At 41.5% G+C, this 13743-nt stretch overlaps 1 protein-coding gene across 1 annotated transcript in view; it reads right to left on the bottom strand.

Annotated features, from left to right (window-relative positions):
* fstl5 (follistatin-like 5) overlaps positions 1–13743 on the bottom strand; it is a 427630-nt gene that overhangs the window by 49924 nt on the left and 363963 nt on the right. Inside the window, exon 14 of the mRNA XM_060926685.1 lies at positions 13293–13411. Coding sequence (XP_060782668.1) covers positions 13293–13411 — 119 coding nt within the window. The remainder of the gene's footprint in view (positions 1–13292; positions 13412–13743) is intronic.

Raw genomic sequence — 13743 nt, 5'->3', positions numbered from 1 at the left:
TGTACTTGTAGTGAGGGGTTAATACTGGTAATTATCAGACTTGTAGTACTTGAGTCCAGGCCTCGGAAGCAGGACTCCTTTTGATAGCAGGGGCATATAACTTGGACTACTCTGTTTTATTTAAATAAAGGTATCTAACTAAGTATGAATTCATCGAGGGAATAAGTTTGTGTGTAGTTTCATTGACAAGTCAAATTGTCACCCGTACAGAGTTTATTGTGCCTCACCAGGCTTTCAAACAGTTGTCAAACACTTTTTTTAAACTCTCAAACAATTGTCTGAGCTCAAGTCTGTAGTTATTCTGAGTTCTGAGAACTCATCTCATCTCATTATCTCTAGCCGCTTTATCCTGTTCTACAGGGTCACAGGCAAGCTGGAGCCTATCCCAGCTGACTACGGGCGAAAGGCGGGGTACACCCTGGACAAGTCGCCAAGTCATCACAGGGCTGACACATAGACACAGACAACCATTCACACTCACATTCACACCTACGGTCAATTTAGAGTCACCAGTTAACCTAACCTGCATGTCTTTGGACTGTAGGGGAAACCGGAGCACCCGGAGGAAACCCATGCGGACACGGGGAGAACATGCAAACTCCGCACAGAAAGGCCCTCGTCGGCCACAGGGCTCGAACCCGGACCTTCTTTCTGTGAGGCGACAGCGCTAACCACTACACCACCGTGCCGCTCCAGTTCTGAGAACTGTTGTGCAGAATTATTACCAGTATTATAGAGTTACCAGTGTTGTAGTCGAGTCACTAAACCTTGAGTCCGAGTTCAGTCTCAAGTCCCCAGTGTTCAAGTCCAAGTCATTAAAGAAAATTTCGAGTCGAGCCTACTACTGATCCAAGTTGAGTCCGACACAAGCTTCGCTATCAACAGGGCAAATAACATGAGAGAAGGTTAACACTAGTTAGTTCATCAGTCAGCAAGCAAGCCCCGCTATCAACAGAGCAATGAACATAGCGTGTCACTTCCTTCTCTGGGTGGAGTCTTGCCAAATGACAATTGAAGTTCGAGGTTGTCCCCGTCGTCTCCTCAATAGTTCTTCTATATATGGAACACATATGGTAGCAGAGCATTTTTCCCACTGCACGAGAAGTCTGTATAAGCAAAGTGGACAGTCCTAGGGGCGTTCTGTCCAGGCATTTTAGCGCCATTAACGTTAGTTTGTTCCTGAACATGATGTATGAACAGGTGAATGTGCATTCTCTTGCACGAAAATTATGGTAGAGATGAATATAAATATCAAATGCCAAATTATTATTATTATTATTATTATTATTATTATTATTACAAAAAATAAAGGAAAAAAATACAAGTCCTCGTCTCCAATTTACGAGTCTGAATGTAATTAATGCACGAGTCCGAGTCATCTGTGCTCAAGTCCAAGTCAAGCCACGAGTCCTTAAAATTAGGGCACGAGTCCTGGACTCGAGTACTACAAGCCTGCTCCAAATGCATGGAGACTATAAGCTTTGTGTATGGTAACACTGTACCATCTGTTTTTTGTTCATATCTTATCTAGAAAGTCTTTGGTATTCAGACAGTTCTCCCAAACAACAGCATTTGCTGTTCTGCTTTTGAAATTCCATCGAGTAGCCAGAGGCCTTGGGATGCACCGTTCTTAAATCTCTGCTAGTGCTGCAGTTTTTTCAGTGAATTGAAAATAACACTTTTGAATCAGATATTCTGGTTGAGAACACCTGCTGTAGAGCGAGGTTTAGCTGGTGCGTGCAACAATGCACGAATTTCGCATTCAGATAAAAATCCTTTATCAGTGTCTGAACCCCATTGATGCACCCACTTATCACTGCTGCACCACTCTAGGTTTGCACGATTCATTTATCTGTAATGCGTAGTGCATCTTTTATAGCATTCACAAGACCAGATGTTTTGCGGCTCACCTCACTGAATTTCCAAAACCTCTCTTTTACTGTCGTTGCAGTCATGTAACGTGGCATGATTACCTTCTATGATTTGCAGGACACGTCCGTTCTCTCATCTGCTTGAACAGCAATGAAAGGAGCCTCTGACACTTGCTTGGTAACCTCCTCCTGGTATACCCTGAATATGCACTCTGAAAGTTAATTTTGATAAGATACCTTTGGAAGTACGACTATGAATCGTAATGTCATCCAAGTCTAGAATCCACCTCACACATTATCTCAGAAACGCTCTTAAAAATGCCTGGGTTTGGTGAAGCTAAGCTTCATTCAAGGGCGCAGATGGCACTGGGGACGGGGGGGACATGTCCCCCCCCCAGATTTATAGTGACCCCTATATCTGTCCCCCCCACCCACCATCCCTACGTAAGGCGCCAAACATAGGGAGAAAAAGTGAGGATTAATGTTCCATTAGTTAGGCTAACTTACATTGCAGCACAAAGTTGAAATGGCAGCAGCAGTAGCCTTGTCTGTGATCAATCCACATTACACCGATTCAAGAAGGGGAAAGGCTGGAGCAGATTCTTGCAGAGTTGGGAAAGCAAGGTGTTCAATTTTCCACGTAATTCTCGGTTAATAACCCTGCACAGCTCATCCATTTGATAGCAACGGTGTTTCTGCTACGACTAATGGTGCATTCAGTTATACTCATAAGTTGGAAGTTTGAAGTCGGAAAAGCATTGAAATCTAGCATCTACCAGCATAAACGTTGGGGTTTTCGTTTCATTTCATTAACTGTCCATTTTTTTTTTCGAATTCCATGTTCCATGATGTCCCAGTTTTTAAACTGGGAAGTGGCAGAGGGATGTTTTTGGGACGTATTGAGTCTGCTTCTAGACGGTAGATTTGTTTGGCTGCAGAGGGAAATTTTTTTTTCTATCAATTTTGTTTATGGGAAAAATACTTTTTATTTTTATTTGTGTGAATCTGTTGTTCAAGTGTTTATACTTCTGTTTTCATACACATTTTACGTTTCTAATCATTTACATGAAGGCATGAGTATGAATCATTTCAATTTTATTTTGTTATTAATTTTTGGACATTCTCTTTTTGCTAGAAGTTACAGTTAAAGTTTCTGTGATGAGATTCTTCATCCTGCTGAGATCTAGTCTGGCTAACGCAACTTCAAAGCTCTGCGAGCACTGGTCTGGCATAGATATTAAGCCCAACCGTTTCCCAAAGCGCGTGGTTGACCTGCCTCCCTGAAATGCCTCAGTTTGCTACTGGTCAAAGCCAGAAAAGGCTGTGACGAAGCTTAAACCAATCACATCGCTCTTTCCTCTGATGTATGTGACACGACGGAAACTTCGCAACAGCCCCCCGTGTTGCGTCACACTTAGGATGGGCGGACCCAGGCTAGCTAACTGGTAGATTAAACTCTTACCGAAGCCGGTCGGGAGCAAGGCGAAAACGTCCTTCCTTTCAATAAATACCTCCAGGGCTGCTCTTTGCTCCGTTTTCAATGAGAACTTCCCGTTGCATGCTTTCAATACAGCATTTACCGCTGTGTCAAAGGCTTGCCGCTGCTCCATGTTCGTAATGTTTCTAGTGAATGAAGCGCAACAGCCCCCCGTGTTGCGTCACACTTAGGATGGGCGGGCCCAGGCTAGCTGAGATCAGCAAATGTTTAAATAAACATGCAGAAGACATGAAGTTTTGGAGCATGATTAACATACCAGACAAATAACAATTTGATCATGTATGGCTAGCATTGACCAGGTAGGCCTTTGTCTACCAATGTTCACTCAGAAAACTCACAATTCTAATGTACATTGAAGCTTCAGTGTGTGTGTGTATGTATATATATATATATATATATATATATATATATATATATATGTGTACAGTGCAATGCAATAATGAGTACACCCTCTTTGAAAAGTAACATTTCACACAATATGACAAGGAACAAGGAACACAAAGATATATTTCCAAAATGTCCCCAGACTAAGTTAAACACAGGTTCTGTTGAGCTTTTGAACTCAAAACAAAGGCTAATAATATAACTTAAATGATTTTTATTTCAGTTTTAGTGAAATTTGTGTGGTGCAGAAATGAGTACACCCCACTGAAGGGCTCTGAGTAAAGCAACTTTTTAGGCTACCAATGTGGACCTGAACAAACAATTAACCACAGGTGAGTCTAATTAGTCATTACACAGGTGTTAATTAGGCAGTTGGCTACAAAAGGCTGTTACCTAAAGCAAACCACCCTTTCCCATTTCCTGCTGTCAGCAATGGCACCTCATGGCCAGGAAATGTCTCTGGATCTGAGAAAGCGGATTATTGCTTTACACAAGAGAGGTGAGGGCTACAAGAAGATCAGTAAAGCCTTACTTATCAGTAAGAACACGGTTGCAAAAGTGATCCAAAAATTCAAGACAGATGGAACTGCAGCCAAAGTACAGAGACGTACAGGCCGGCCAAGAAAATTAACACCCAGGCAGGAGTGGCTTGCAATGAGAAAAGTTGAGGAAAATCGGCATGCAAGTGCACAACAGGTATCTAAGGAAGTAGAGACTGAAATTGGAGTGAATGTGTCACGTGACACAATATGCCATACAGTGCAGCGGAATGGCATGCATGGGTGTCGTCCCCGAAGGAAGCCTCTCCTAAAGCCCAGTCACAAAAAAGCCCGTCTAGAGTTCTCCAGGGCACATGCTGAAAAGGATGAAGGCTACTGGGACTCTATACTCTGGAGTGATGAGACCAAAATCAATCTTTTTGGAACTGATGGCTTCAAAACAGTCTGGCATCGCAAGGGTGAGGAGTACAAGGAAAAATGCATGGTGCCCACAGTGAAACATGGAGGGGGTAGTGTTCTTATGTGGGGTTGCATGAGTGCTGCGGGTGTTGGAGAACTGCATTTCATTGATGGCATCATGAATTCTCAAATGTACTGCTCTATACTGAAAGCTAAGATGCTTCCATCACTTCGGGCCGTTGGTCGTCGTGCCATTTTTCAACATGACAATGACCCAAAACACACATCTAAGGCCACTGCTGACTTTCTGAAGAGGAACAGGGTGAGAGTGATTCCATGGCCAAGTATGTCACCTGATCTGAACCCTATAGAGCATCTTTGGGGAATACTGAAGAGGCAGGTTGAGCATCACTCTCCATCCAACATCCAGGCTCTGAAAGATGTCATCCTTGAAGAATGGAAAAAGATTGATGTAGCCAAATGTTGTCAACTTGTGCACTCCATGCCAAGGAGACTTGGGGCTGTCATTGCAAATAATGGAGGCCATACAAAGTACTAAATGTACTGGATGTAATTGAGTTTGTTGTGGGGTGTACTCACTTTTGCTCCACCCCACTTTCACGGAAACAGAAAAATATGTAATTTAAGGCATCTTTTCACCTTTCTGCTTGAGTTATAATGTAAGAACATAGTGCAATAAACATCATCAAGGAACTGTTTGGGACATATTGTGTTCATTTTAATACTGTGAAAAATGTCGTTTTTCAGGGGGGGTGTACTCATTATTGCATTGCACTGTGTGTGTGTGTGTGTGTGTGTGTGTGTATATATATATATATATATATATACATTTACACAAAATGGAATCATTTACTGACAGCTCAGTCCCCCCCCAGTTCAAAAATCCTATCTGCGCCCCTGGCTTCATTACAGCCTCGCAAAGCAATTTTGCATTTAAAGTTTTGGCATGTTATTATTCCACCAAGAAGAGACTGTTTGCTGATTTTGGAGCTCAATAGCACATTTGTGAGTGCTTAGGACATTTATTAGCCTTTCCAAGCAAACCGAATCTCGCACCACTTTCAAGATGAGCACCACTGCTTATATGTTTGGCCAGCTGTTCTGAAAGATGTTCCAAATCCTTGAATCCTGTTGTAGTCCAAATAGACCCCAATTTTTTTGCTCTAATGGAAATGTACTAAATTTTCATTCGTTATATTCCCTCGCAATTAGTAGTGGCTAGCATAAATGTGATGACGAAGAATGGCTAGCAAAGCTGATACCGTAAACACTTATGTTACGATATATTATTGATATTGTACAGTACTGTGAAATTCTTCGGCATTCTATTTTTTTCATGCAAACTTTTGTTATAGATTTCAATTTTATGACTTCTACATTATCGAGTCAGTACAAAAACATTTTAGAGTTCCAAACGTTCGTCATTTTTCCAGCACAAAATTAAATGTTACAGGGGGGAAAAAATGCATCTGAGCAGCATATTCCATACACTTTCTTTTCAGATTAAAAAAGGAAGCATAATGAAGGCTACTGGGTTTTGGTGCAAAATGAAGAAGCGAGTGTGACAGTCAAAGTGTCCAGAAGAACTGGGGCTGGTTCTGGAAGATGCTCACTAAAACCTACAGCTCATTTCCTTATCAAACTGCACTCACTGGACCTCAGACTACAATTTTTTTTTTTAAGCAAAGGGAATTTTGTCTCACACCAATTATTGACATTGTTTGCTTCATTTATTATAGCTTACTGATTACTGTTTTATAGGGTTTTTTTGGAAATGTTGAAACATTTCATCGTTTTTTAAGCCATTTTTGGTCGACAGCATTTCTTAATGGTCATGAGCTTTGGGTAATGACCGAAAGAACAAAATCGCGGATACAAGCGGCCGAAATGAGTTTCCTTCGCAGGGTGGCTGGGCGCTCCCTGAGAGATAGGGTGAGAAGCACAGTCACTCGGGAGGAGCTTGGAGTAGAGCCGCTGCGCCTCCACATCAAGAGGAATCAGCTGAGGTGGCTCGGGCATCTCTTTTGGATGCCTCCTGGACGCCTCCCTGGGGAGGTGTTCTAGGCATGAGGCCCCGGGGAAGACCCAGGACACGCTGGAGGGACTATGTCTCTCGGTTGGCCTGGGAATGCCTCGGTGTTCTTCCCGAGGAGCTGGCCGAGGTGTCTAGGGAAAGGGAAGTTTGGGCTTCCATGCTCAGACTACTGCCTCTGTGACCCGGCCCCGGATAAGCGGAAGAAGATGAGATGAGATGAGATGAGCATTTCTTTACATGTGACAAAGACTTTTGCACAGAACTGTATGTCATCATTCTATTATTTTTTTATTGGCTGCTCTCAGCATGGACCCAACATGATTGTACCCTACAGCTCATTATTGAAAGTGCATTGAACATGTAGTGTTTTCAACTGCTCACTTAGTTAAAGAGAGACGACCTTTCGATTTCCTAAAATCGGTGAAATTGAATTCCCTCTGAAATTTGGTCATTGTGATGTATGTTTATTTCTGTAATATCTCACAAAATATCAGGCCATTCTGTGGCTGGGAAGTTACTTAATTTGAGGGAATTCCTGAGCAAATAACGTGCATGAAGGGCGGCACGGTGGTGTAGTGGTTAGCGCTGTCGCCTCACAGCAAGAAGGTCCTGGGTTCGAGCCCCGGGGCCGGCGAGGGCGTTTCTGTGCGGAGTTTGCATGTTCTCCCCGTGTCCGCGTGGGTTTCCTCCGGGTGCTCCGGTTTCCCCCACAGTCCAAAGACATGCAGGTTAGGTTAACTGGTGACTCTAAATTGACCGTAGGTGTGAATGTGAGTGTGAATGGTTGTCTGTGTCTATGTGTCAGCCCTGTGATGACCTGGCGACTTGTCCAGGGTGTACCCCGCCTTTCGCCCGTAGTCAGCTGGGATAGGCTCCAGCTTGCCTGCGACCCTGTAGAAGGATAAAGCGGCTAGAGATAATGAGATGAGATGAGATAACGTGCATGAAATCGCTCGCTTTGTGCAGTCAAGCAGACAGAGGAAGTCCGTGTTGCAACCTTTCGTTGCAGGTTTACCTTTGACCGTGCACTGATGGTTACATCATTCTGTCACTAAACGAACAGCTGATCACACCGAGGTGCTCGCTGGTTTGGTCCCGCATTTCCTTTGCTTCGTATATAACATGACGTCTTTTCTTCTCGCTTTTCGTTACTGTAGTCGGTCTTTCACGTTTCATTCGCACACTCTCATCCTCCATTTTTCTCTCCTGTTTCAAATTTGTATCCCACAATGCCTTGCGTGAACGGGGAAAGCCCACCACGTGATGCATGATGTAGTATCTTGAATTGGGTCATGGTGAAGCAGGAAAAAATAGTGGAGAATTTAGGGCCATGTGGCTCTAAATCCATTAATTGTTCTATTTAAAAAAAAGCCTAATAAAATTGGACGTCTGTGATTCGAATTCAGTAGCTTTCAGTCCATTGAACAAAAATAATTGGGTGTCAGGGAAAATTATTTTTATGACCTAAACTTGAAAATTCTGAAAGGCAGTCTAGCTTTAAGCCCATTTTTCTTGCTCAGTATCACCTCAAGAGAGGAGCAATATTAATTCCAGTGTCACAGTCTAATAATGTGATGTTATGCTGCAAGTCATGCTTTGGGGCCGTCAGTACACTCAAAAAAGTATGGATTAATGTTTGAGGCCAATCTTAAACTCATAAATATGACCCTGTAAATGAATAAATAGTATTGTCCCTTTGAAGCCCATGAAACTTTTTTTTTTTTTGGCACTGAGGATGTTAAAACATGATTATGAATACAAGTAACTTTCCACAAGTAAACATTTGAACTTAAGTCACCAAATCTGAATACAGCCCAATATGAATTTGTCTACATTAGTGCATTCTATCATATGGACATGAGTGTTTTACTGGGAAATACACCACTCGTATTTTTCATATCAGCTCCATCTGGGACATGGAGAACAAAAACTGTGACACAAATCTCTGTATGTCACTCGTGAGGAAATCGCTGAATTGTTTTTGATAAATTTGGGTACTTTTTGTTTGTGAATGTGTCGATATAATAAAAAGAAAATCACACGATGGCTTGAAGATATGAAGTTTATCTTCTCGTGTTGAAAAACTCATTTTTCATCCGAAATACATCAGGGATCTGAGTGACACGTTTAAATAATATTGGCTAGCATTGAGTGGTCTATCAGATATATTCCATTCAGCTAGCATGATATACCATGAAAAAAAGCCAGCCAATATTATTATTATTATTATTATTATTATTATTATTGATTATGATCCATACACATTCCTTTCGGGTGTTCAACGAGTCTTTCTCTTTCAAAATTCTCTCAAAATCTTCTGTATTTAACGAAGCAAACCTGGCAGCCATGTTTGTTTCCAAATTGTCCCAGTTGCTCGCTAGCACAGAAGTTTTATGTCTCCAACATGTGACGTGATGTTCTCTTGACAACCATGCAATATCATAAACCATATTCAATGCCAGTGGCGGCTGGTAGTCTTTCAAACAGGGGAGGCTGGTCAGTTACGATATTTCCAGATTTTAAAAGAAAAAAGAAATAACACATCAGTTTTGCCCATACTCTTGCCTCTGATCTGGCTGATTGTTGGCAGGGTCACAAACTGTGAAATAACAGGTTCTTTTGGCCCATTAGCCTACTGTCCAAAATACATGATGGTGGTGTTGGGGGGGAGGGGTATATTTTAACATTTTATATTTTAAAATTGTGGCATGTTGTTTAAAAATTGATCATTATTGAAAGCAGCTCTTTGTCAGGAACCTCAGCAGTAACAGCAGAGTGTTCTGGAATAGGCACAAGCACTGACCTTGGGGAGCCAAACATAGTGCTGGGTGCCACACATTTCATTCAATGACACTTTCCCTATATTTTACTTATTTTGACTGAGAAATGTTTTATTGACAATTTTGATAACCTTTCACTTTTAATCCAGGTCTGTAGTGTGAAATGTTCTCGGCTGTGTTTTTGTTTAATAATGTTTTCCAAATTGTAGCGGTGTTTAATTCATATCCAGAAAAATATATATTCCAATATAATATACTCAGCATAAATATTTTAAATAGATTCTATATTTTTGGTCCATCCATGACATATTACTAAAGTAGCCTATTTACTGTTGTTGATGTGGGTCACTTGCTGTTAGCCAATTCACTTTCTCTTACCAGGAGAGCTGAAAGGAACGAGTATTATTCCCTACCTTTTTCACCAAGTCAATTTGAGGCGTTGGTCTACCCTGCTCTTTAATTTTAATTTTTTCCTTGAAAGGAAGACTGGCAAATGGCTTCGCCAAAATTAAATCAGCAATGCTTGGCATCCGTGCGCAGCTTTCTTGCTAGCTGACTAGCCCCCTCAAGTTCAAGTTCAGTCACTCAAATAAACGACATTTCTGGAACTAAGATAGCAAACTTGACAACACTATATTTACACTTTATTTACAATGAAAATATATACAAACTAAAAAAGCTGGTAGAAACCGTATGTAATGAATGAAATCGAAATGTAAGCTGATCTCTTACAATACACCACAGCACTTGCAAATCCGCATAGGACTGAACTGAAATTCACCGCTGCCTGTCTATATTTGAAACGAGCTGCCAATCAAAGAAAATATCCGGCCGCTTTCACCAATCACCAGTCTCCTCGCGGAAAGCTTTGCCATGTCCCTCCCACTGTGAGGCTGGGAGTCCGTGGGCGGGCATTTTCGCAGTATTTGTCCAATAACCGTCTTGCATTTTGATATTGAAAGCGCATAGCTCCCAAATGCCATTGAAGTCCACTGAGGCTGGGCTGCATCGCGCTGTCACGAGGGGGAAAAACTCACGCACACATTAGGCGAACTGGGGAAAGTTATAACGGAATGATTTCGCACTATAGTTGGGTTGAGCACATATATTTCTATGATTCTGGATCTGAAATAGCAATGTTATAAGGTCGGCTATAACATAAGCCTAGCGCAATTCATCCTACACGATGTTCATCATTTTTAGAGGAGGCTGAGCCTCCCTCGTTGTCTTAGAGCAATCGCCCGTGTTCAATGCTCATTCTCCATTGGGTACAGTGACGTAATACACGTAGAAAAAGGGATATTGGAGCAATATTGCATGCTATCGAATTAAATGAATGAAACCTGCTAGAAGGGAATAGAACACATGCTTTTATTCCACTGAAAAAGTGTCCTGTACAGTGGTGCTTGAAAGTTTGTGAACCCTTTAGGATTTTCTATGTTTCTGCAGAAATATAACCTAAAACATCATCAGATTTTCACACAAGTCATAAAAGTAGATAAGAGAACCCAATTAAACAAATGAGACAAAAATATTATACTTGGTCATTTATTTATTGAGGAAAATGATCCAATATTACATATCTGTCAGTGGCAAAAGTATGTGAACCTTTGCTTTCAGTATCTGATGTGACCCCCTTGTGCAGCAATAACTGCAACTAAATGCTTCCAGTAACTATTGATCAGTCCTGCACACCGGCTTGGAGGAATTTTAGTCCATTCCTCCATACAGAACAGCTTCAACTCTGGGATGTTGGTGGGTTTCCTCACATGAACTGCTCGCTTCAGGTCCTTCTGCAACATTTCGATTGGATTAAGGTCAGGACTTTGACTTGGCCATTCCAAAACATTAGCTTTATTCTTCTTTAACCGTTCTTTGGTAGAACGACTTGTGTGCTTAGGGTCGTTGTCTTGCTGCATGACCCACCTTCTCTTGAGATTCAGTTCATGGACAGATGTCCTGACATTTTCCTTTAGAATTCGCTGGTATAATTCAGAATTCATTGTTCCATCAATGATGGCAAGCCGTCCTGGCCCAGATGCAGCAAAACAGGCCCAAACCATGATACTACCACCACTATGTTTCACAGATGGGATAAGGTTCTTATGCTGGAATGTAGTGTTTTCCTTTCTCCAAACATAATGCTTCTCGTTGAAACCAAAAAGTTCTATTTTGGTCTCATCCGTCCACAAAGTATTTTTCCAATAGCCTTCTGGCTTGTCCACGTGATCTTTAGCAAACTGCAGATGAGCAGCAATGTTCTTTTTGGAGAGCAGTGGCTTTCTCCTTGCAACCCTGCCATGCACACCATTGTTGTTCAGTGTTCTCCTGATGGTGGACTCATGAACATTAACATTATCCAATGTGAGAGAGGCCTTCAGTTGCTTAGAAGTTACCCTGGGGTCCTTTGTGACCTCGCTGACCATTACACGCCTTGCTCTTGGAGTGATCTTTGTTGGTCAACCACTCCTGGAGAGGGTAACAATGGTCTTGAATTTCCTCCATTTGTACACAATCTGTCCGACTGTGGATTGGTGGAGTCCAAACTCTTTAGAGATGGTTTTGTAACCTTTTCCAGCCTGATGAGCATCAACAACACTTTTTCTGAGGTCCTCAGAAATCTCTTTCGTTCGTGCCATGATACACTTCCACAAACATGTGTTGTGAAGATCAGACTTTGATAGATCCCTGTTCTTTAAATAAAACAGGGTGCCCACTCACATGTGATTGTCATCCCATTGATTGAAAACACCTGACTCTAATTTCACCTTCAAATTAACTGCTAATCCTAGAGGTTCACATACTTTTGCCACTGACAGATATGTAACATTGGATCATTTTCCTCAACAAATAAATGACCAAGTATAATATTTTTGTCTCATTTGTTTAACTGGGTTCTCTTTATCTACTTTTAGGACTTGTGTGAAAATCTGATGATGTTTTAAGTCATATTAATGCAGAAATATAGAAAACTCTAAAGGGTTCACAAACTTTCAAGCACCACTGTATGTATAATAATTCCCGATATTTAACTCCCATGACGTCACTCCCAGAATTTTCTGCTGATTGGATGTGCGTTGTTAAAATGACAAACCGGTTCAAAATCAAAATTCTTTTGATTAACTTGCGCATATATATATATATATAATGTGTGTGTGTGTGTGGAAATGTCTATATAAAATAAAAAAGAACATTACACAGTGGCACGAAGATATGAAGTTTTTCTTTGTGTTGAAAAATATATCAGTCATTCGCTTCACTCACTCGTGATGTATACGTTCACCACTTGAACATAAGCTTCAGATAAACAGTACAGGTTTAAACAATATAGTGCCAAAATAGCACTTGATCAGCAACTAATGTTTGTTGCACAACAAAGTAAACATTGTCATTAGTGCTGTCCGGGTTCGAGCCCCGTGGCCGGCGAGGGCCTTTCTGTGCGGAGTTTGCATGTTCTCCCCGTGTCCGCGTGGGTTTCCTCCGGGTGCTCCGGTTTCCCCCACAGTCCAAAGACATGCAGGTTAGGTTAACTGGTGACTCTAAATTGACCGTAGGTGTGAATGTGAGTGTGAATGGTTGTCTGTGTCTATGTATCAGCCCTGTGATGCCTGCGACCCTGTAGAACAGGATAAAGCGGCTAGAGATAATGAGATGAGATTTTATATTGAAGTATCTTGTCGAACCCCTCTCAGGAATGTTCCGATTTATTCATTGAAAAACCCTAGAGGACGTCAAACCTGTGGCTTCTTTCATACATAGAGATGATAGAACCAAGGCATGCTCTTTTAATGAGAGAGCACTCACCTGCAGGCTGAGGAGCTTCTCGCTGGGTTTGATGTGTCTCTGGATCTCACAGGCCACTGGCTGGATCACTTTGATGCCGTCCTCATAAAAAACATAAAACATGTTCCCAATACCCAGACCTGGAGCAGGAGAGATATGTTCCAGTTAGCAAACAACAGCAGGAGTTATGTTAAAACCAGAAAATACACCGAGTTTCCAGTTTATTAGATAATTAAAGGACTTGATTTAAGAGGGATTTGTGAAAGGATGCCGCCTCACAGGGTGGTGGTGGTGGTGGGGGGGGGGAACAATTTTGCTTGTAAAACTGTAATTCAGTGCTCCTGCTGTTCGGGTAATATTGTTATGTAATTAATTTATGATGGACATTTAGATCTGTTGAATGTCAGATTTAAAGATCACGCTGCTGTGGCAGAATAATAAATAAATAAATAAATAAATAGAAGCTTGCACA

The sequence above is a fragment of the Neoarius graeffei genome, chromosome 8 (assembly GCF_027579695.1).
Source record: "Neoarius graeffei isolate fNeoGra1 chromosome 8, fNeoGra1.pri, whole genome shotgun sequence".
In the NCBI taxonomy this organism is placed as follows: domain Eukaryota; kingdom Metazoa; phylum Chordata; class Actinopteri; order Siluriformes; family Ariidae; genus Neoarius; species Neoarius graeffei.
This window is presented reverse-complemented; position numbering and strand designations above follow the sequence as displayed.